Source organism: Oryx dammah, unplaced genomic scaffold (genome assembly GCF_014754425.2).
Source record: "Oryx dammah isolate SB20612 unplaced genomic scaffold, SCBI_Odam_1.1 HiC_scaffold_18, whole genome shotgun sequence".
Taxonomy (NCBI): Eukaryota; Metazoa; Chordata; class Mammalia; order Artiodactyla; family Bovidae; genus Oryx; species Oryx dammah.
Genome location: NW_024070202.1, coordinates 8,386,614 through 8,411,626, shown reverse-complemented (window position 1 = coordinate 8,411,626; position 25,013 = coordinate 8,386,614). Strand labels below are relative to the sequence as shown.

The following is a 25,013-nucleotide window of genomic DNA, read 5'->3' as shown; positions in this document are numbered from 1 at the left end:
AGTTTAAAATTTGTCACGTAGATTTCAAAACTCTGGAAAAGTATCAAAGGTGTTTTTATTGGACAGTTGAATAATAAAGTACAGAAGGTAAAAGATTTGTCAAGAATCACACAAATTAAGTGGAAAGACACCTATCACATGTATATTTCAGAAGTCTAATCTATTACTTTTGGATTATTACTACATTTCTTATGAGATTAGCTACTTTTTAAGATGTCTTTGCCAAAATCTGTCTGAATTTATCAGGGTGGCATATATTGACTGGATTAATTTTTGCTTCCATCTCAGAAAACTCAGTATTTAGAAGTAAGAATATAAAAATGGAAGATGAAAAATTAATAAATCATGAAATGAAAGCCTGTGTATACAATATTAACCATGTAACAAAATTGATGGGATTATTAGTTACATAATGGCTACCCTATTTGGGCTCTCCTTTTGTGTCTTCTTTTGTCAATTTTATTTGGAATCTTTGAAAATATTTGTTACAAGTCAATGTAATGAGATAGGCATCATCTAAACCAGAAATCCATGAACTGTGGCTGGCAATCCAAATCTGGCCCTCTTGTGTTCTTGCAAATAAAATGTTATTGGAACACAGTTACATACATTCAATTATATATTGTCTATGGCTGATTTAGCAGAATGATAGCGAAGTTGAGTAGACCAGAAAACGCCAAAAGCGTGAAGTATTTGCTATCTGGCCCTTTATGGAAAAAGTTTGTTAATTCCTAAATTGTTCCATCTCTTAGTGTCCTAGAAGACATTTTAATCCCTGGTGACAAACCTACAATTCCACTCTCTATCCCATTAGATCTGCTTTTATTTCTACTTCTTCAAAACAACCATTTTTCAATTGCCTTCTTTTCCTAGTAAATCTACCATCTTCTGCTTACATATTTTTCCCTTCTCGGTATCACAATTAATTCTAATCCAAAATTTATTTAAATATAGTCACATGTGGCCCAATCTCTGCATAAGGGCAATCAAAATAATAATAATGGAAATATATAATTGAAAGAAATGTCAATATTCCTTTGGGTTGTAAAGAAAATGTAAAAGTTGAAATGGAGGAGTGTGCTTTTTTTAAAGAGTAATAGAACTCTTGAGAGTCCCTTCGACAGCAAGGAAGTCAAACCAGTCAGTCCTAAAGGAAATCAACCCTGAATATTTCATTGGAAGGACTGATACTAAAGCTCCAATACTTTGGCCACCTGATGTGAAAAGCTGACTCATTGAAAAAGATCCTGATACTGGGAAAGGATGAAGGCAAAAGGGGGGCCACAGAGGATGAGATGGTTAGAGAGTATCACCGGCTCAACAGACATGAATTTGAGCAAACTCCAGAAGCTGGTGGAGGACAGAGAAGCCTGGCATGCTGCAGTCCATGGGGTTGCAAAGAGTTGGACATGACTTAGTGACTGAACAACAACAACATTTCAAATCCTGTCTTCCCAGAACTGCTAATCTCAATATCCCCCCCAAATCAATGACAGCTGCTGTGGTAGATGGCTGGACCTCCCTTTCCAGAACAGGGTACTCATTCCTCCAGCGGCCAGGCTGTCTTTGGTAATTGCCCTCAGTCAAAGGGAGCTGCCCCACTCAAAGTTAAGTCTCCTTTTGAAGAGCATTCCACATTTAATGACAGTTGATACAGAGGTTTGGGCCCCTTTGTCTCAATTAGAGAGCCTACCAGGTCCCAGAACTCTCCGTAAAATTGCCTTCACATGAGTTATTCCTAAGAGCATTCTCCAATAAATTCTTACAGGAAAAACTCTGCCTTGGAACCTATATCCCAATTTAAGATAGCTCCCTCTTCTAATACTCTTTCTCTCATTCCATTCTCATCACTCAAAGGCTTCCTTGAATCTCAGTCTTTCTAGTTCTTTATTCCTCTCTGCTTAAAAGTCCTGTTTGCTCATAATCCTGGGTCAATTCTTTTCCTCTCAATAGAATTCATTACCTTTTCTTCAAACTTACTGGTTAGATATGAACAAGAGTTGAAAAGTAGTTCTATAATTTGTGCTAGTATATTTTTATGTCTTATTTTAAGATTTTAAAATATTGCCTTATAGAAGACACTTTGGGGCTAGAATATGATGTCTATTTTTTAAATGTTTCAACTGTTTTATTTTTAACATAGTATCTAACCAAAAAGCATTAAAACTGTAACTTTTACATTATGCATTTGAAAGTCTTTTTATGATGATTATATGGTCAAATGCATAGTAAAAGCTCTTCTGAAACAACATTTTCCCTCTGCAATAGCATTTTATTCAAAATAAACTGCTCTGCTACAAAAGTTAAACAGCAAGGCAGAATAAGAAGACCTAAATTTAAAAGATATACTAATATCATCAAATTTTTCTTTGGTAAGTCTGCTCTGAAAAGAAGAAATGAAGGTTGGAGGAAAAAGAAAAGAGAGCAAGAAGAAAAAGAAAGAAGAGGAAAAAAGGAAGAGGAAGAAAGACGGGACAGGAAAGGACAACCAAGTTGAAACAAATCAAGAGGAAATTACTGTAAAATCATGAGTTACTTTACATGTAGAACCTCTGAAGTTCGAGAAAGACTATCTTTCTCAGATACCAAATGTTTAACTTTTTGAAATTTCCAGCATTGGTGCTAGTTAGAATAAACAATTCATCTTTATTACACTTGAAGTTAAAATTAAGAAAAAAATGGAAACAAAAAGAGTTATGTGAGGTGGGAAGAAGTTTAATACCATCTCCAGATATTAAAATAATTTACATATTCTCCATAATTAATTAAGGTGTTAGGGAATGAATAGCCAGACAAACCAATGGCAGTCAATAGATATATAAAAGTATACTCAAATATGTATGGAAATTTAATGTATGAAAAAGCTTCCATCTCATCACTGATGTAAAGGATAGACTTTTAAAATAAATTGTGTTGGATAGCCATTTGGAAAAAGACAAAACTGGAACTGGATCTCACATCATATATTATGCCTAATTCCAAATGGATCATAGAGCTAAATGTTAAAAAATGAAGCTATTTCAGATTATTTTCACAGGATAAATTCCCAAAAGTGACATTATTGGGATTTAAAGAGTAAAAAGGATTAAGGTTCTTGATTCATATTAGCAAACTGATTTTTAGAACTCTTCTACTAATTTATATCCTCAAATGTAGTATATGTCATTTCCATTCTTACTCAAGCCTGGACAAGAACTGTGTCCTATTTTTTAAAACTTTTAATAAAATCTGTGTGTGGTACAGCATAAGCTTTAGGAGCCCTCAGTTGCCGTCGGCCTTTCATGACCCTGGGAATATGTGCTATCAGAGTCAAACATTTTTGTAAAATTAAGAAAAGGATGATATAAAAACAATTTTTAGGAAGGTCTCCAAATTCCATAAGTTTCAGACCCCACAACACCAAGATCAACTCCTGATCATTTTATTAAACTATATGCAATTGCTCCTTTAATATGTCACAAATGGACAAATCTAGAAATTTCAAATGATTCAACTAATACATATAATTTTGGTGATTCATAAGGAGAAAAATCTCCATTAACTAATAACAGAATCACCAAGTCAAAGAGTAACTCAAAAAAGGCTTTGACAGATATTGTCAGATTTCCTTTTTTAAAGTTTGTAAAGATACCCAGCCCCTCCAACAGCAAACAGACATAAACACGTGTCCCTCACAACGGTGGGTATCCACCAGCACAGCTGCACGTTCTCACTTGTGCACGAGACTCCTGGTTTATACCTGTCCTCCCAGCGTATTTGTTATCACTACCACTTTTACTTTCAAAATGGTTTGGATGACAGATGGTCATCCAGATGTCATCGGTCTTTTAAACTCTAATTTTTCTCCTGGAGACCATTCTGGCTTCTAGGGGGCCTACATGCTTCTGGGAGTTACTTGCATTCTCTTTTCCCTCCTTCCTTATTCACCTGCACTGGCAACTGCAGAGTCATCGAGTTATGGAGCAGCACGCCTCTAGGCAGGGACTCCCTTTCTCTGTACACGGAGGCTGGATGTAGGAGGTAGCAATAAGTACGCCTGTGTGTTTATCCTGTTGAAAGTCACGCACCCGTGTGTGCACACAACGTATATGCACACACACCACACAGAGCCAAATTACTAATTGTTTAAATCCAGCTGTCCACCATCCAACATGCCAGAGATATTGGCAAGAGGGTCCTAGCACTGGAGCAGGAGCTGAGCAGGGTGACCTTTATTTGCCTCCAAGGGCTGAGATTCTGTGACTCCCCTAGAACAATGAACATTTATTAAGGGCTTACTGAGCATGAGGGAAATTCTAAGAATTTTGCCCGTAAAAATCTCATTTTGTCTTCAGACAAAATGACTAATTTAGTCACTATTACTAGAGAGTATTAGTGAATAAGTAAACTAAGACACAGACAGGTCAAGTTAGTGGTCTGGTATGACACACTTAGTAAATGAAGCCCAGATTTCAACTCAGCCAGCCTGACTTAGGAGCTGTTATAGCTCCATTTTCTGGTTCACGTTTCAGGCACTGAAAATCACTTTACATTTCACAGATTTTATTTCCATTTACTTTCTGAACCACTCTGATTACATTTCTGAAAAGCTTCGAGTCATGCAGAAAATTCATGCACTATAATTTGAAAGCTTACCATTGAAGAAACTTCCTTCTTCTCTATCTGGGCAATCCAGCTTTTCAGGTACCTATTCATTATATACTGTGAGAAAAGACAATCAGTTTACCTTTTCAAAGTCTTCCTAAGCAAAGTCAATGATGACTTACCTAATTTTCAAAAAAAATGCTAAACATAAAATATCTGTCAATATCATATGATTTCTATTCTGAGATTTTTATATTGTTGTTTAGTCACAACGTTGTATCCAACTCTTTGCAACCCCACACACTATAGCCCACCAGGCTCCTCTGTCCATGGAACTCTTCCGGGCAAGATTACTGGAGTGGGTTGCCATTTCCTCCTCCAGGGGATCTTCCCGACCCAGGGATCAAACCCATATCTCCTGCAATGCAGGCGGATTATTTACTGCTGAGCCACCCAACTGCTATTTTAATATTTAAGGCTGAAATGACATAAGGTATTATCAAATTGGGTGTGAGTCAAACAAAGAGAAAAAGGCCAAATATTTGGTGGTTACCACAAGACAACTTGTCTCTGATGACAGAAAGCCTGTGGATGCTCAATGAATTCCTTTTGAAGAGTCTTGTTTCCTTTACTCACCCTTTTATTTATTTATTTTTTGTTTGTATTGTTTTTATTTTAATTTTTTTCTTTTACTTTATTTTACTTTACAATACTGTATGGCAAAACCAATACTCATCCTTTTAATATAGGCAGTCCCTTAAGCCTGAGAAGTTTCTTCCGGGTAAAAGTAAAGCTGCTTTGTGAATTTGATTACATTATATTCCTACAATGAATCTCCTGTAACTAACTGTTCTCAAAATGTGAATACATGACTGCTTCTACCTAAAATGAATAAATATCCAACCTTGTGCTCTTTTGTAACAAAAAATACCAACCTTTTATCTTGTATTAGAATATTGCCAATTAACAATGTGATAGTTTTAGGTGCACAGCAAAGCAACTCAGCCACATACATACAACCCTGTGCTCTTTTCAAAGCATTTCTCCTGGCCCAGTTTGCTATGGAATTGAACGCGGATGGACACAAGTTGAAATGCCACATCGTTCTCTGCACCTCTGGTTTGATTTCAATCCTAGGAAGCAGCAGTAACGCTGCACTTCAGCTCCTCTCCTTAAACGGCTTTTGTTTTTTTCAATTTATTTTTAACTGGAGGATAATGGCTTTACAATATTGTGTTGGTTTCTGCCATATATCAAGATGGATCAACCATAGGCATACATATATCCCCTCCTTCTTAAACCTCCCTCCCGCCTCCCACCCCCCATCCCACCCTTCTAGGTTGTCACCGAGCACCAGCTTTGACCTCCCTGCACCATACAGTACATTTCCACTGGCTATCTGTTTTACATATGGTAATGTACATGTTTTAATGCTACTCTCTTAAATAGCTTTTCCAAATAGTTCATGATCCTGTTACCCTCAAAACAATTTCTATGTAACAAGAGCTAGGGGTTAGCAATGGAGTCAATACATGCTTGACAGTTGATCCTTAAACCATACACATTTTACCCTGCTTCTCATTCAGATATAGTACCATGTCCCAGAGACCCAAAACAGCACAATAACCTGGATATCCCCTGACATTATTTTTAATGGAAATTATGAAGGACCTTGCAGTGCCCTTTCATCAGTCAATATTTTACGGTTCAGTCATCCAGGTGAACAAGGGTACTATGGTTCTGACTTTAGTTGGGCTTCCAGGATCTAGGGGCTTCCCTGATAGCGCAGTTGGTAAAGAATCTGCCTGCAATGCGGGAGACCCTGGTTTGATTCCTGGGTCATGAAGATCCCCTGGAGAAAGGATAGGCTACCCACTCCAGTATCCTTGGGCTTCCCTGGTGGCTCAGCTGGTAAAGAATCTGCCTGCAATGCAGGAGACTTGGGTTTGATCCCTGGGTTGGGAAGATCCCCTGGAGAAGGGAAAGTCTACCCACAGTATTCTGGCCTGGAGAATTCCATGGACAGTTGATGGGGTCGCAAAGACTTGGACATGACTGAGAGACTTTCACTTTCTAGGGTCCAAGCATGGGTGCAAGCATGTGAGAACCTACTCAGAGCTGTCCATGTTTAGTTGAAGGAAGCTAAGATTTGAGTTCTGGGTAAGGAGGAATCTTGTAAGTAAGGGAAGACTTAAAGAATCAAGCTGAACAAAAGTAGAGAGAGGGTCAGTACACTAAGTAAGGCAAATTGTTTTTGGAAAATTCTTCAAGGATTTCTTAAAGCAAAGCTAATTTTTTGTTGAGTTCTTTTTGTGGAGTGGGAGTAGGGGGAACTGGGAAAGCTATTAATATCCAACCCTGACTGGAAATTTTAGTCTTCTCTATCAATATGATGGTTTTTACCCATCTTAGATTAGCAATTGAGGTTGCAAGAATATGTTTTAGAAATGAGAACAGTATTTAGTACTCATACTTTAATTTTGATGCCTGGAATAAGTAAGGGGAAGAATTCCAATTGTGAGTTACTGAAAGAGTATGGGGCATCTCATCAAATAAATTAAAATACTTGCCAGGATCACTGCCATGAGGAATGTAAACTGTGTGTGGTCTTCCACCAATATAGACTCGAGTTCTGTTCAAAAGGATGGTAAATTTAGAATTAGTAAGGCTTATTTTGAAAATAAATTTATCATTGGAGTTATTTTATTTCATTAGGTTATATTTATATAATGTTCTATTACCATTGCTTTATCACATATTAAATTCTCCTTATATTTATCCATCATGAGACTTAAAGTGTTTGATTAAGGATATGGTAATAAAATTAAAATAAATGAAATGTCATTTAAAATTTCAGTAAGTTAGCAATAGAATTAACAACTGCTAATTTACTTCTCCACATCTTGTCTCAGTAGGATGTAAACTATGTGAAGGCAAGGATTCATCTTTTCTTGCTATAATTATGTCCCTAGTGACAACCACATTACATAAGGCATAATAAATACTCAGTAAATATTTACTGAAATAGATGAGAGTCAAGGAGGCATTGAGTACATGAACAGTTAAACATTTATGTTATCTGACATTTGGAACTTTTAAAAGTGCTTTAACTTAGAAGCATATCTGCTAGATAATAAGACCATTAGATCAGATGTAATAATCAATATTTTAATGCCCCATTACTCACTCATTCTTTAATTGAAATATGGATGTTTCTGGAACCCAAGAAGAATCTTTGTATTATGAAGCACAATAAGTCCTTAACACAAATTCCCCTAACAGGATGCAGTTCTCATGGAATTAATAAGATATCCAAAATTAAAAGATGCTTGGAAGAAAAGCTATGACAAATCTAGACAGTGTGTTAAAAAGCAGAGATATCACTTTGCTGACAAAGGTCTGTGTAGTTAAAGCTGTTTTTTTCCAGTAGTCATGTACGGATGTGAGAGTTAGACCACCAAGAAGACTGAGCGCCAAAGAGTGATGCTTTCGAAGTGCAGTGCTGGAGAAGACTCTTGAGAGTCCCTTGGTCAGAAAGGAAATCAAACCAGTCAGTCCTAAAGGAAACCAACCCTGAATATGCATTGGAAGGATTGATGCTAAAACAGAAACTCCAATACTTGGGCCACCTGCTGCAAAGAGCCAACTCACTGGCAAAGACCCTAAAGCTGGGAAAGATTGAGGACAAGAGGAGAAGGGGATGACAGAGGATGAGATGGTTGGATGGCATCACCGACTCAATGGACCTGAGTTTGAGCAAGCTCCGGGAGATGGTGAACCACAGGAAAGCCTGGTGTGCTGCAGTCCATGGGGTCGCAGAGTCAGACACGACTTAGCGACTGTACAACAACAGCTCTCTAAATGAAAACAAAAAAAGAAGAGATGGATATCAGGTGAGTAGCAGCGCAAAACCAGAATGAGGGCAGTTGCTGGCCCATATTTGCAGAGGTTTCAGAACTTTCCATTCAAACTACAGAAGCTTCAGTGATGGATATTTGCTCGGGCCCTTTTCTCTTGTGGGAATAATCAGCCACTTTACTGATAAGCAACTATGCAAAAAAGTGATGACACTTATAAAAGACCAGGGCCCTAGGGGAAAATACAGGTATTTTTTTAAAGAGCAATATGTTTGTTACAGCCTCTTGCCACACATGTAAGGTACACTTTTTGGTTCTTCCTTCTGGGTATATTTTTATAATTGAGATGTAAAGAATAAGGAATTATCTTCTATCTTACTGTTTCTTTTATCATTACACGTTAATAAGAAGAGGATAAACAGTCTCATAGCCAGAAAAATACAAAGTCCTAGAAAAATTAATGGTCTCAAGTAAGCGAACAGAACATTTGGCTAACGCTTATTTTTTCATACAGGTACATTTTACTTACAGATGGGCCTATTAATGTGCCTTTGCCTTATCAATGGATCTTTCTATCTTGTCTATGGGTTCTTCTTGAAAAAGGCACACAAATTGAAGGAAGAAAATAATATTGTGTTGGCTTGAAGGAGAATGGAGAAAAGCTTCTCAAAGTGTATGGACTATGAAAATATTTTCCATACCTTTTGTGAACTCCTTTTGAAAAAGTTACTTGAAAATACACTCCAGCAAAAGAAAAAAAGAATGAATTCTGAAAAAAAGGAAGATATGGGATTCAAAAAGTTCTTCTAACTCAGTAGAGCAGTGAAAAGAAACTAATTTTTGTAAAGTATAACAGGAAGTCAGAGGACTTTTAAAAGAATATTTATAAGAAGAAAATGAATATATTTTACCAAATACTAAATGAGTAATCACAGTGTTAAGAATAAAGATACATATGTCCTGTGTCCTTTTTGTCAAGAAATAATGAAGGTAGCTAAAACTCCAGGAAATCCAAAAGCTGTATAACAAAGTTACAATGTAAACACGAAACAAGCTGAAATGTATCACGATTTTGAGAAATGGAGGGTAAAGAAAGAGACTATTTGGTCGGAACACTAGGTAATTCTTTGTTAAGCAATACAGGTTTGTGACATAGAATTACCTTTCCTATTTCCACTTCAGTTCTTTCCTAAACATTATTTACACAATCATAATATGTTTTATTCTTTTTAATAGTTAAAAAAATTAGATTCAAATTATAGAGTAAGTATTTCAAGATATAAATAAAATTACAGAACAGAATGCAAATATTATACACTGAAAAAAGTCAAATGAGTGAGAAAGCTTACTGAATTTAGGAGCTAGAGAGAGAAGAAGACAAATGGAAGGAAACAGGTTTCCAGATTTTCTGATCTTAATTAATAGGAAAAGTATTGATAGGTAGAGAAATAGAGGGCTAAATAGATTACTCAAAGTAAAAAAGATAGCCAACAGAAGAAATAATAGGCATCTTAACAGCTAGTAGTGAACAAGGATAGTTACAATTCTAAAATAGCAAAATAATAATATCCTGTAACAGTGAAAAACAAAAAGAAATACGGATAATGCAAGATACATTTTTTCAGTTTTCATGATGGGGAGCAGATAGATAATATCTAAAGTCAATAAATCATGAAAAAGAGAAAAAGCCATATTGTTCAAAGACTTGGAGTTAACCAAAAGAAGAACTACAAATAGAATCATACTAAAAGGATAACTTTTGGAGAGGAGGTGTCAGAGGTGGAGTGGGAGTGGAAAAATTAAACTTTTTATTTGACAATTTTCTGTACTTTTCAAAAAAATGATGTGTCCTTATCATATGGATACATGTATTATTTTTATTACATGAAAAAGGTAAACCATTTCTTGATTACTAGCTCATTCTCTTCACTGATATTATCCCAAAGTACATTCTTACTAAGGATAAAATGAACATACCTCTGTAGGTAATATTGATAAATGCAGAATTGACAAATGAATGCTATAACCATGATTGCAAGGAGTAGAAGCATCAGGAATCCAAACATGTCAACTGAAATGAATGAAAAGAACTATATTTTAAGCCAACAGAAGTTAATTTCTCATAGTTTCATCATTTCTACTAACATGCAGTCTGATTCTTAAATACAAATTCACAGGTCATTATTAAAAATTAGACAGTAACGTACATTATACACTCCAATAAAACCATCTTTAAAGCAATAGTCATTAACATCTGAAAATAATCTGGGTTGCTAAAAAATGTTCTTTATCTTCCTGGTGGCTCAGACAGTAAAGAATCTGCCGGCAATGCAGGAGACCTGGTTTGATCCCAGGGTTGGGAAGATCCCCTGGAGAAAAGAATGGCAACCCATTCCAGTATTCTTGCCTGGAGAATTCCATGGACAGAGGAGGCTGGAAGGCTACAGTCCATCATGTCAGAAAGAGTCAGACACGACTGAATGACTAACACTACTTTCATCTCTAAATTGGTGAACTATTAGGCCACTAGCTTTTTTTTTTCCTTTATTTTATCTCTAAACTCACTCAATCCCAGGCAATATCTCAACAGAAAAAAAAAAAAAAGGTCCTTCAGGCTACTGTTTCTGTACAAATACAAATAGTAGGTAGTGGGGGGTGGTTTATTGTTTGAGTTTCAAGAGTTCCTTATCAAAAAGACAACTAACATTTGCTGGGAAATCAGATCTCCAGCACTTGGAAACTTTATCTCCTCTCAGATAATATGCTGTATTTTAATAAAGTAAATATAATAATTTTTCAACTGTAGCAAATCACTAGTGTTTGCAAGTCTGTTATTAAAAAGTACATAAAAATTCAAATAAGGACAACTCACCTTGACAGTTTAACCAAAATGAACAACTGACAGGACACTCAGAATTTGGAAAACAAATTTTTTTGCAAGCCTTTTCTTCACTGCACCAAAAACACTGTGTTTGGAAGGAAAAAAAAAAAGTATAATAATCGCAATCTCAGTAAGTTTCTGGTACTAGTTTGATAAGTATTCACTTTATAACAGCCATCATCATCATCATCATATTATTATTATTTGTAGTTGATGCTGCTGGTGGTCTGCTCAGATCTGCTTTACCAGGCCCGTGCTCACAAACCCAGCTGCAGTGTGTGGTGGCAGACAGTGGTTCAAGCTGCCCTTTTTCTTGCATGTCCTCATGGATGGGTACCAGCTGGCCTATGAGGTTACTTCCACCTCCATCAGTAACTGACAGCATGTTGTACTGTCACATGTGTGTGCTCAGTCGTGTCTGACTCTCTGCAACCCCATGGACTGTAGCCCGCCAGGCTCTTCTGTCCATGGGATTCTCCAGGCAAGAACACTGGAGTGGGTCGCCATGCCCGCCTCCAGGGGATCCTCCTGACCCAGGGATCAAAGCCGTGTCTTCTGCATCTCCTGCATCGGCAGGTGGATTCTTCATCACTGGAGCCACTGTGCATTGCCAACTGACAGGTATACGCGGTTCTGAACGATGGGTTTGCTTGCCTCAAGGCAGGCACCAATCTGCTATATAACCTTTTGCCCCAGGGCTTCCCAGGGTTCAGGCCAAGTGTAGACTTTGGCAGAGATCACATCTTTGCTTGGCTCTTGTCCCTTAGTTTCTCTGAGTCCCTTACTCCTTCATATTAATAATTTTGCTGAACAGCAGTCACTCAAGGAATCACATGTTCCTGAATTCTTTCTCAGGCTCTGTGAAAGAATTGTGTGAGTGTGCTCAGTCACATCCGACTCCTTTCGACCCCATGAATTGTAGCCCACCAGGCTCCTCTGTCCATGGGATTCTCCAGGCGAGAATACTGGAATGCCATTTCCCCCTCCAGGGCATCTTCCCAACCCACAGATCAAACCCGAGTCTCTTGTGTCTCTTGCGTTGGCACATGGATTCTTTACCACTGAGCCACCTCGGAACCCCTAGTAAGCTAACACTAAGACCGTACTTCACAGAGCATTAATAAGGATTTCAGTAGATAGGTTGCTTTTTTGCCCCCTCTCTCTAACGCTCTTTCCTATTCCGCTTGTCTGCAGCACTCCCACTTTCCTCTGGGGATTCCTCTTTTACTATACATGGGCCTGGAGGTGCTTATACCAGCCTTGCCTTGCCCCCTTCCCCCTTTTGTTCACTGGTGGTTGATGATCATTCTAAGTCCCTTGTTGAAGTAAGTAAAAGCAAGGTATAAAGGTGGCAACCACTGGTGGGAGATAAGACTACAATCTAGAAGTTAAAAAAAAAAAAAAAAGGACAGCAGAGTGGTAAAAATGGCTGTCACTTGCATAAGGCTTACCACGTGACAGGCACTATTCTGAGCCCTGTATATGTATTAACTCATTTCACACTCATGACAACCCTATAAGCTATGGACTGCTATGTCCACTTCATAGAGGAGCAGAAGAAGGCGCAGAGCAGTCCAGCAACGCACATAAAGGCACACATCTAGTAAATAGGGAAGCTTAGGTTCTAATGTAGCCAATTCGGTTCTATGCTGGTAGCCAATCCTGTGAGACTGCTCCCAGACCCCTCCCACTCTCCTCCTGCTGGATATCCTGAGACCAGCAGGATGTATCAGTACTGCTACTGCTAAGTCGCTTCAGTCGTGTCCAACTCTGTGCGGCCCCATAGATGGCAGCCCACCAGGCTCCCCCATCCCTGAGATTCTCCAGGCAAGAACACTGGAGTGGGTTGCCATTTCCTTTTCCAATGCATGAAAGTGAAAAGTGAAAGTGAAGTCGCTCAGTACATTCCAATGTAAAAAGTCACTCCTTAGATGGCAACCCACTCCAATATCCTTGCCTGGGAAATCCCATCGACAGGGGAGCCTGGAGGGCTACACTCCATGGACTCGCAAAGAGTAGGACACAACTGAACAACTAACACTTTTCAGACACTTCCGGAGAACAAGAGATACATCACAGGTCAGCTTTTGTTTCCTGTTAACCAAGATCAAAGGTCAAGTGAAGGTAAGTTTCAGATTGAAATCATTTAGGCTAAATGGGTCCTGTCCTCTTGGACTTTTGCTTAAAGACTGGAACTTCAAAATCAAGGGCTAGAATCAAAGATTACACCCTGGAGACTTCAGGCCTTGGTTATTAGATCTTGAAGTTTCTGAGAATCAAGTTCATGCCATCCAGCAGGGTTTTTTTGTTTTGTTTTTGGCTGTGCTGGGTCTTCATTGTGGTACACAGGTTTCTCATTGCGGTGGCTTCTCTTGTGGTGGTGCACAGGTTCCAGGGCAACTTAGCAGTTGTAGCACAGGGGCTTATTTCCTCTGCGGCATGCGGGATCTTCCTGGACCAGGGATTGAACCCACGTCTCCTGCATTGTCAGGCAGATTCTTAAACGCTGGACCACCAGGGAAGCTCTACCAGGGTTTTCAGTTCAGTCGCTCAGTCATGTCCGATTGCGACCCCATGAATCGCAGCACGGAGATGAATTGCCAGGAAAAACCTGAACCTGTCAGACAGGAGCTTGTGGTCACTCAGCACCAGGCTGGTGCCTTGGCCCCAGACACCAGGTTCACAGCATGCGAGCTTCTAAGGCAGCGCAGCCCCCAGAAGAGACTTTCTCCCCTGCCCCTCTCTTTGATAGGAGCTTAGGAAACAGTGGAAGAGGGAGCTGCTTTGCAGGTTGAGCCAGGGGGTCGGGGGTGGGGGGACGGGCGGCAGCCAGACTGGGTGATCAATAACTTACTGCCTGGTCAGGGAAATTCCACAGACTATCTGCACATTTCCCTGAGATTCCAAAGTTATAGCTGGGGGGGGGGGGCAATAACTGACAGTGATTCTGGATAAACCCAATTTTACTCGAGGGCTAGATGCATTATTTTGCCAGGAGCATTTTTTTAAATGTAGGGATGAGGAAGATAGAATATGTGCCTCCTAAAGGTCAAAGGATGACACAGGCGCCTAAGGTAGTTTATTTCCTCTCTGTCTGCCTCGACTTCTTCACCACCCTTCTTCCTCTGGTAACCACACCCTCTTTTCTTTCCCAACTTTCTGAAGTGCTACAGCAATCAGTCAGCTATGCTCCACCACTTTCTTCCTATTGGCATCACCGGATGCAGGTGATGGCAGCCAGAGCAGCCCATTCCTCTGGCCCAGTAACTAGCAGTGAACCGGACAGGAGAGACAAGTAGGGTCAATCAGAATCTTCCGGGGAATTGTATAGACATTGGGAGAGATCTGCTAAGAGCCTGCCTCTTCCCCAGCTCTATGGAATGTTCATTCACCATAGAACACAATGAGGTCAGTGTTTCAGTGGTAAAGAATCTGCCTGCAATGCAGGAGACACAGGCGACTTGGGTTCGATTCCTGGGTTGGGAAGATCCCCTGGAGGAGGGCATGGCAACCCAAACCAGTATTCTTGCCTGGAGAATCCCATGGACGGAAGAGCCTGGCGGGCTACAGTCCACAGCATGGCAGAGCCAGACATGATTGAAGCAACTGAGCACATCCAGAGGGAGGCAGAGCTGGGAGATGAAAAGAGAGGAAATGTGAATAACAGCCTTTTAGACTCAGCTGTGCATGAAGTCAAGGCCACCCTGGACTTACCAGTATGTGAGTCTATATATTCTCTTTTGATTAAATTAGTCTGAGTTCGGTGTCTGTCACTTACCACAAAGAGATCTAATTCCTTAACTGAGGCTAAAAAGTCTTCAAAGAGCAGAATTTCAACTTACCCAGAACAGAATACATTCAACCTCTCTGAATTACTAATGCATAATTTAAGACAAATTACAGGATTTTTTTTTTCTTGTAGCTAAGGAAGATGACCTGTATAAACACAAAGCCATGCCAACCAGAGACCCTTCAGAGAGTGACAAGTGAGAAGTCAGCTAACAGACTTTAGACTGATGGATAATATCATTAAAATGGAAAAAAAATGCAGAGAGGAGGAAGGTACTTATTGTGCAAAGAAGGATTTTATAGTAGTGGACATAGAGAGGATAAAGAGTATTTACTAATTATTTAAGGCCAAGTGATAGAGATAACAGAGGTTAGATTACACTGATGAAGTGATAGAGATAACAGAGGTTAGATTACACTGATGAATATAGCGTTGTTTTCTATAGTTTTATTCATTTATTTACTTTTGACTGTACTGAGTCTTTATTGCCGCACAGGCCTTTCTCCAGTTTTGGCGAACGGCAGCTACTCCTGTTGCAGTGCTCAGGTTTCTCATTGTGGTGACTTTTCACGGTCTCTGGGGCACATGGGCTCAGTAATTGTGGCTCCCAGGCTCTAGAGCACAGGCTCAATAGTCGTGGCGCAGGGGGTTAGTTGCTCTGTGGCATGTGGGATCTTCCTGCATCAGGGATTGAATCTGGGTGTCTCCTGCATAGGCAGGCAGATTCTTTACCCCTAGGGGCTAGCAAGGAAGCCCTAAAGCATTGTTTTCTAGAGGCTGAAAAATTTAACTAGCAGATATAATATGTCCACTCTATTTTTAAAAATGTCTCTAAGTGGAAAAATATTATAATTTTGAAAGGAGTGGAACAGATAATAAATGTGATAGTAGTTCATAAGAGAAAGTACTCACTCCTAGTTGATTAACTACATAAGATTTCTTTCAGAGAATTTGTCTGAGTTTTGAAGAATAGGTAAAAATTTATATAGAAAGGGATGGCTTTAGATACAGAAGCTATGGTAGAATAAAGAACAGTTTTCAGCAATAAATGCTGGAGAGGGTATGGAGAAAAATGAACACTCTTACACTGTTGGTGGGAATGCAAACTAGTACAGCCACTATGGAGAACAGTGTGGAGATTCCTTAAAAAATTGGAAATAGAACTGTCATATGACCCAGCAATCCCACTGATGGGCATACACACTGAGGAAGACAGAACTGAAAGAGACATGTGTACCCCAATGTTCATCGCAGCACTGTTTATAATAGCCAGGACATGGAAGCAACCTAGATGTCCATCAGCAGACGAATGGATAAGAAAGCTGTGGTACATATACACAATGGAGTATTACTCAGCCATTAAAATGAATGCATTTGAATCAGTTCTGTGAGGTCGATGAAACTGGAGCCTATTATACAGTGAAGTAAGCCAGAAAGAAAAACACTAATACAGTATACTAACGCATATATATGGAATTTAGACAGATGGTAATGATGACCCTATATGCGAGACAGCAAAAGAGACACAGATGTAAAGAACAGTCTTTTGGACTGGGTAGGAAAGGGCAAGGGTGGGATGATTTGAGAGGGTAGCGTTGAAATGTGTATATTATCATATGTGAGGCGGATCGCTGGTCCAGGTTCTATGCATTGAGACAGGGAGCTCAGGGCTGGTGCACTGGGATGATCCTAAGGGATGGGATTGGGGCGGGGGGGAGGTGGGAAGGGGATTCTGAATGAGGAACACGAGTGAGTCCGTGGCTGATTCATGTTGATGTTTGGCAAAACCCACTACACTATTGTAAAGTAAATAGCCTCCAATTAATAAAACAAACAAACAAAGAACAGGTTTCAGGCTTCCCTGGTGGTTCAGTGGTAAAGAATTTGCCTGCCTGTGCAGGAAACACAGGTTCGATCCCTGAAGATCCAGGAAGATCCCACATGCCTGAGAGCAACTAAGCCCTTGCACCACAACTGCTGAGCCCGGGAGTCTAGGGCTCACAGCATCCTGGGCTCGGCAGAGTCCCCGTGCCGCAACCGCTGAGCCCGGGGGGTCTAGCGCTCACAGCATCCTGGGCTCCGCAGAGCCCACGTGCCGCAACTGCTGAGCCCCAGTGCCCTGGAGCCTGGGTTCCGTAACAGGAGAAGCCAGCACAGGGTGGAGCCTGAGCGCCACCACGAGACAGTAGCCCGAGCGCTCCACAACCAAAGAGAAGCCCAGGCAGCCATGGAGGCCCAGCACAGCCAAACATACACGAGTAAAGTTTTGTATACAAAAGAACAGGCTTCTACAGTGTCGGGAGTGAGATTTGTCATCATGGGATTTTGTGGAATATTTGGGGAAAGGCAAACTTTTCTCAAGTGGAGATGGACTTGAACCAGACTAAAGAGTGTGTTTTTCCTTTTCTTTTTAAAAATTGAATTATACTCTGTGGGAGAGGGCGAGGGTGGGATGATTTGGGAGAATGGCATTGAAACATGTATACTATCATAAGTGAAACAGATCGCCAGTCCAGGTTCGATGCATGATACAGGGTGCCTGGGGCTGGTGCACTGGGATGACTCTGAGGGATGGGATGGGGAGGAAGGTTGGAGGGGAGTTCAGGATGGGGAACACGTGTACACCTGTGGCAGATTCATGTCACGGTATGGCAAAATCACTACAATACTGTAAAGTAATTAGCCTCCAATTAAAATAAATTTAAAATTGAATTATAATTTTTTCATACAAAAAATTATTTTGTATTTGAAGTATAATTTTCTAGAAGTAAGTACATGTTCACACTAAGTTTTTCCTTTGTTTTATTTCTAGGTTCTCAAGGAATGGTGTGAAATGCAGAAATACATCTTAATAACTGTGACCAGTCATTCCTGTTATTAAAGAACTGTGTAAAATGAAGTTTGGCATACCTTTTAGACTACAACTGTAAATTACATGACTTTATAATACTCCCAAGACAATTTCTTCATATAAAAGTTAACTTACTTTCTTTCTGTTTATACATGATTGACAATTATCCACTCCAGAACATTCTGAAAAAAAAATTAAGTACAAAAATATAAATATTTTTATTGCTCAATTTTAGGTAAAATGCATTTTGTTAAGTCATTCATGTTTCATGGCAAATGTATCCATACCTGGAGCATTTTCCTTTATTATTTTCATAAGTCTAGGCACTTTCTCATTGATACTATTTAAACCCTAACTCCTTCTTACTTTCTCCTCTTAAACTCGGAAAAAAATGAGATGCGTTATCCAACTTTGATGAGACAAGTAAAGTTCTAAAAAATAACCTCCCTCTCCTACACTAACTCCCTGGTTCCACCAGACATTGAAGGCTACACCTCTGAAGCAAATTGGACTCATCCCACACCGCACTCATTGATCCAGGGAGAAGGAATCTGACCAAGTCAGACCAATCAGAAGCTTCCTTCCATGATTTACAGGTTGGAACTTGAGGGTTAGGGGTCTCCAACTTTTCAAAAATTTAAATAGGATTTTTATCTTTGTGTAATTATAAAAGTGATACATATTCAATATAAGAAATAAGGATACATAAAAATCAAAAGTCTGCTGAAATTCCACCATCCAGAGAAATTCTGATGCTTCATCTTACTTTAAACAAATTATTACCATGATCTAAATTTGAATTCTGCCATCATTGCAGAGGACTGCAACCACGAAATCTTAAATACCAATATTCTAGTCTCTGACTAGAATCTTCTCTCCTTTCCTCTCGTTTGCATTTTGGCATGACTCAGACCTTTACTTTTCTTGATGTTTCCATCGTTTTCCAAATCTATTTGCTCCTTATGGCCTCATTCCTTTCTCTCCAGCCTGAGCTTCAGGTCAGGGAATGACCTGATCTTGGTCCATCTCAGAGATTTAGACTAACTATTTGTAGAACTAACCAGTGATCCTTCTTGTAGTCTTTCTTCCTATTACTGAAAAACCAACGAAGGACAGCTGACCTACATGACCGTCTGCTACATGAAGCAGTGTGTTCTTTCCTTCTTTTCCTCTGTGCCTGAAGAAAGAGACACCAGCTATTTCCACAGCATTCTCAGGGCCAGATTCTCCCTTTACTCTAAAGACTGATTTTTTGTGTGTATTTGTTTTCTATCTAGTCACTTCCGTCCTCCTGTATACATTTTCCTAATACTTGCAGCATCACTCTCTCCTAATTCTCTTGGAATGTTTCTGGCCATTCTTTTTGAGTTTTTTGGTTGGTTCCATTTCCTCTAATTATGCCTAAAATGTTGTTATTCCATAAAGTTCCATCCTTGGTCGTCTTCTCTTCTTCCATGAGGGATCACAATTTCAAACACCTAGAGATGCCAGGCATCAAAATATATTATACTCGGTATCAAAACAAAAACTTTCTGATTGGTATTGCAAATAATTAACAACTAAAAAATTGAACAACTGAATATGACAAGTTATCTAGGATGAGTAAAAATAGTTTTGGAATTAAAATTTTTTGATGAACAGGTAACAGAAAAATTTAGGCAATGGATAATAAGATATCATACATTACTATCAATATTCTCTATACCACCTCCTTATATTTTATTTACTTTATTGATTTCTGATATAGGCATGTGAAGTGAGTCCGTGTGGTTTTTAATTTGTTAAGTTTTTTTTTAAGTTTCTATCAGCTTTGGCTAGAAAGTAGTTCTATTTCATAGTTTATATTTCAAAATTATATTGTTAGGTGAATAAAGATTCATAATATGTCATCTCCATGTATTGAGCTATATGTCAGTATGGAATATTGCTTATTATTCTCCTTAAATATTTTTAATTTAAATTCTCTTTTATCTAACTATGTTGCTACACTTCCTTTATTTTTCATTAGCATTTGCAATGTATATATTATTTCATCGATTTATTGTTCGTTTATTTCCTCTAGTCACACCCTGCAGTCACACCTGTTTCTGTTTCCTTTTTTTTGAGATATGTTTTATATTCTTTTTTCTATCATTGATTAATCAAGATCTACATTCTCCACCTATACAAGGATCTTAATGTGCTTTAACTTTCTTCCTTTCCCTTCCCACACCACTCCCCAGGAAGAAGTCATCTGGAATTTTAATTATTATTAAATAGTTATCAATTATTATTAGACTATCAATGCATTTACATTGCTATCAACTTGTAATCAATCATTTATAATTAATTCTGTTTCACTGGTTTCTTTGCTTACTACTCTTTTTTGAATCCCACATTTCCCCTTAGTTCATTTTCATTTTGCTGAACAATATCCCTGAGCACACCTTTCTCAGAGAGGGTCTATAGAGTTACAGAAGTCACCCTGATTATATATAACATAGGTTATAACATAGGAATCAGGTACCCAGGTGATAGAAAAGATTGAGAGGTCTACCAGGAGGAAGACAGTGAAGACCCAGCTTACCCCAGATATCAGCACACTCTATGCTAGACGGCAGAGGAAGGAGGCAGCTACCAGAATCCAATATAATAAGTATATGTAGAGTCTGCATGACAGATATTCTTGGTGCGTTCACCATTAGCAGAAATAAACAAACATATACTATAGAAATAAAGAGAAAACCTGCAAGCCTTGCCTCATTTTCAAATATGTAGCCTTCATTTTATTTCCTTGGAGAGACCTGACTTCTCATCTCATTCTGACTTTGAGGTATGTTTCACCCAATCTGTTTCTCCTTTGTGGTTTGCTAGCTCAGCCCTTGTGGGGGAGATTTTCATCTGTTCCTTGAGCTATGCTTTCTTCTAGGATAGTTTATCTGTTCTTCTGCATGTGACCATATGTGTGTGCTCAGCCACTCAGCTGTGTCTGACTGTTTGCAACCTCATGGACTGTACCCCACCATGCTCCTCTGTCCATGGAATTTTCCAGGCAAGAATACTAGAGAACAGGTTGCCATTTCCTCTTCCAGGGTATCTTCCCAACCGAGGAATCAAACCCACACCTCCTGCACTGGTAGGTGGGTTCTTTACCGTTGAGCCACCTGGGAGGCCCACCTGACTATATACTCCTTCATTATTTACTGTTAGCTGTGCAGTGCTTGCTGAAGCTCTATGCTGTCTATGTTCATCTTACTAACGCTTTGACAGCTGTTTTCAGACCTTCCATGTGTGCTGACATAGTATAAGTGACATCTTGGCCACCTTACCACTGTCCTTGGAAATTTTTTTCTGACAAACTACAGTCTTACCATATTTTATGGTGGTGCTAGTGGTAAAGAATCCACCTGCGAATGCAGGAGACGCAAGAGACACAGGTTTGATTCCAGGGTCAGGAAGATCCCCTGGAGGAGGAAATGGCAACCCATTTCAGTGTTCTTGCCTGAAAAATTCCATGGACAGAGGAGCCTGGTCCATGGGGTTGCCAAGAGTTAGACACAACAGCACATTCTTTTCACTTGGCTGTTCTAAGCATTTGACAAAGAGAGAGAACTCGTGTGAGTCGATGCCACCAGACTTTGTTATGGTATCTGGACTCTACATTCTCTTCTGAGCTTTTGCCATTTTTCCACTGCCAGGGTTCACTCTAGCTAATTGCTACAATTGCTAATTTCCAAACAGGGGGTATCTTTGAATTGTAGATCTGCCCCCTAAATCCAGTTTGTAGCCCAGGAACTTGTGTTTCCATCAGAGTCAGATCCATTGTTCAGTTTCTCTGTTTTCCTTATTTCTTCTCTGTAACTATTTCTCTGATAGGACACCCACTCAAGTTGCATCTCTCTAGATCTCGGAGTACTAATGAACATTTTTGGAATTTAGTGACTCGGTCATTTCTAAGGGGTGATGGTGGCATTTGGAGTGTTGCCATGCTGTGCTGTTCTGTTCCGATCCAGAGTCTTCTATTTCTTTCCATGCTTGCCCTTTGTTGTTTGATTGCTCCCAGTAAGAGAACTTCTTTACAGTTTAGTATTTTTTGTTCACTCATTAGGTATTGGAGAAGAAGATTCTTAATTCAAAGTACCAAGAGCAAACTAGAACTTCCTCAGATATTGCTTACTAAACTCTCAAATGTAAGTGAACATCGGGGTTAAAAGCTCTGGGGATCAAAGTAACCCACTTAGCAGGAGATCTCACTTGATGTGGGATCATTCACAGAGTCCTGTGGGTACCTGTGGGAAGGTCTATCACTTGGAGTGTTAGAAATGATGGAGGTGGAAATCTCCTGTGAGAGGACAGAAGAGGTTTTGGAAGTGAAAGTATCATGTCTAAGAAACCATATGCTTATAAAAGGGGAAGGTTGAAAGTGAGCTCAAAGGGGAAATTACCCCATGCTAAGAAGCCAACACTCAAGAGAGGCTCAGAAATAGGCTGAACCAGGTCTTCCCTCCAAAAGGGAAGTTGTTTTCTTAGAAACACTGACCAAGATTGGTCAGCCCCAGAAGCAAGCTGGCTAGAAGACCAGACTCTGTCATCTATTTGTTGTTCACTCACTCAGTCATTTCCAACTATTTGTGACCCCATGGACTGCAGCACTCTGGATTTCCCTGTCCTTCACCATCTCCTGGAGCTTGTTCCAACTCCTGTCTGTTGAGTTGCTGATGCCACGCAACCATCTCATCTTCTGTTATCCCCTTCTCCTCCTGCCTTCAAGCTTTCCCAGCATCAGGGTTTTTCTAATTGAGTCAGCTCTTCACATCAGGTGGCCAATGTATTGGAACTTCAGCTTCAGTGTGAGTCCTTCCAATGATCACCCAGGACTGATCTCCTTGAGGACTGACTGGTTTGATCTCCTTGCAGATCAGGGGATCCTCAAGAGTCTTCTCCAACACAGTTCAGTGTTCAGCTTTCTTTATAGTCCAACTCTCACATCCATATATGACTACTGGAAAAACCCATAGCTTTGACTAGATGGACTTTTGTTGGCAAAGTAATGTCTCTCCTTCTTAATATGCTGTCTAGGTTTGTCATAGCTTTTCTTCCAAGGAGCATTCTTTTAATTTCATGGCTGTCATCTATGATTCTTGATTTATTTTTGTTTCCTCCCTTTTTGTTCTTCCTCAGTATTTTAACAAGGTTTTCTGAAAAATTCTAGTATGACTCCAATTTTCTAGGGGACAAAGGGAAAGATTTGTTTCTACGTTCAGCCTATGTTTTTAGGCACTCTTCATGGGGAGAATGTGGCAGGTGTGGTAAGAGAACATTGTTTCGCTTAAAGTCTGTATGGGAATGATTGCAAGGTTAAGTGAAAGAAACATGTACAGGAGAGATGAAACCAAAGGAAGCAAGCCAGGTCTTCCGGTTCAGCTGCCCCCACCCCCCACCCTCTCAAAGGAACTTCTCATTTCAGGGCAAAGCTAAGAGCTTTAGGTTCGGTTTTAGGAAGGAAGACAAACTTGGTTATAGATACTATCTTTTTGACTCTGAAAACCAGAAAGCAGTAACTATTCTGTCTCAGAGTCTTCATAAAAATGGTAACCTTGGCTGTACCAGGCATTTTCCAAGTAGTTTAAATCCCGTCCTTATTCTATCTATACAATTCCAGTTTAGGATACTGGAAACTTCATCTCCAGGTTCATAAATTTAACTCAGTAAGGCTTTTAACATTTCAGCATTTCTTCTGTTGGGGAGGGGAACCAAGGGAAGTCTCTAAACCAAAGTAATGACTTGATAAGACCCAAACTAAGAATTTATTAGTTAAGACCTTAAAACACCAAAAAAAGACCATGTCTGACTCTGTGACCCTGTGGACTGCAGCCCTCCAGGCTCCTCTGTCCAAGGGGATTCTTCAGGCAAGAATACTGGAGTGGGTTCTAATTTTCTACTCTAGGGAATCTTCCCAACCCAAGAATTATCTCCTGCATTACAGGTGGATTCTTTACCATTTACCAGAGCCACCTGGGAAGACCCCAATTTAACTGGATTTCACCAAAAACATGAAGATCTTTTAAAAATGTCTTCCCATGGTCAACTAAAAATTGGCACTTGCCAAGGGCATTTGCCATCTGCCTCTGTGGATACTGACCCCTGTGCTGCTGTGGCTGTTGACCTTCAACACCCCCTGAAAGAGTGCAGGGTGGAGTGAGGCACTCTATCTCCAAGGAATCTGGTGGGACAGGTCTTTAGAAAGTTAGATATTTTCAGGAACTGATTTCATAATCCCAACCCTTATATCTCTTCATATATAGAAAAATCACTAAATCCTTTCATGGTGACATCAGCTCCTGGTGACTGAAGAAAACCTCTTGTAAAGTAAGCATTTGATTGCATTGAGCTCCCCCTTCACCAAAACCTTATATATTGACCTTCCCCCACCTGCCTCTTTGGAGCAGCCTCTCAGAGATATTTGAGGTGCTGTCTCCCAGGCTGCAGTCCTTATTTTGCCCCTCAAAAACTTAATTGGTATCTTACACATTGTATATCTTTTTAGTCAACACCCAAAGGCAACTTTAGAGATGAAAATTTCAGCCTTCCAGGAAGGCTCAAATATAAAAGCCATGGCACACGTGAAGCAGTGCCTCTGGGCTCAGGATGGTTTACCTACCATCATTCATAGTTTTTGGTCTTTGCTTGTTCTTGTATCTGGAGATTTGGGAAAAGCTATTTTCTGAGAAGCTGATAAACAGTTGGATGAGAAAGAGAGAGATAAAAACTGGCAGGAGGATTTGGCTCCATGACCGCAGCCAGCACATAGCTCTTTGGACCTGGGTGCTACCAGTTGTTGGCCAGAGGGACTGTGGTAGGCATCAGGTACTTATTTGGACCTGTGGACCCACTCACGGACCATGAGCCGTCCCAGCAGTCCCTTCCGAGGCGGCTCTTTCAGAGCCTTGGACTCCAGCATAATTCGCAGAATTTTAGTACCACTAATGTTCCAGCCAGAATGCAGAATGTTTGTCATGCAACGCTGGCCTGCCATGGTCACCACCTACACTTTGTCCACTGGTCTCGATC

General features: G+C 39.8%; 1 protein-coding gene across 1 annotated transcript in view; it reads right to left on the bottom strand.

Moving 5' to 3' along the window:
• The window catches only part of PTTG1IP2 (PTTG1IP family member 2), a 92,676-nt gene extending 67,925 nt beyond the window's left edge, over positions 1 to 24,751 (bottom strand). The window contains exons 1-5 of the mRNA XM_040260941.1: positions 24,604 to 24,751; positions 18,099 to 18,145; positions 11,314 to 11,407; positions 10,419 to 10,512; positions 7,155 to 7,216 (exon numbers count right to left, since the gene is read on the bottom strand). Coding sequence (XP_040116875.1) covers positions 7,155 to 7,216; positions 10,419 to 10,512; positions 11,314 to 11,407; positions 18,099 to 18,145; positions 24,604 to 24,751 — 445 coding nt within the window. The remainder of the gene's footprint in view (positions 1 to 7,154; positions 7,217 to 10,418; positions 10,513 to 11,313; positions 11,408 to 18,098; positions 18,146 to 24,603) is intronic.
• Between the last annotated feature and the right edge of the window lie 262 nt (positions 24,752 to 25,013).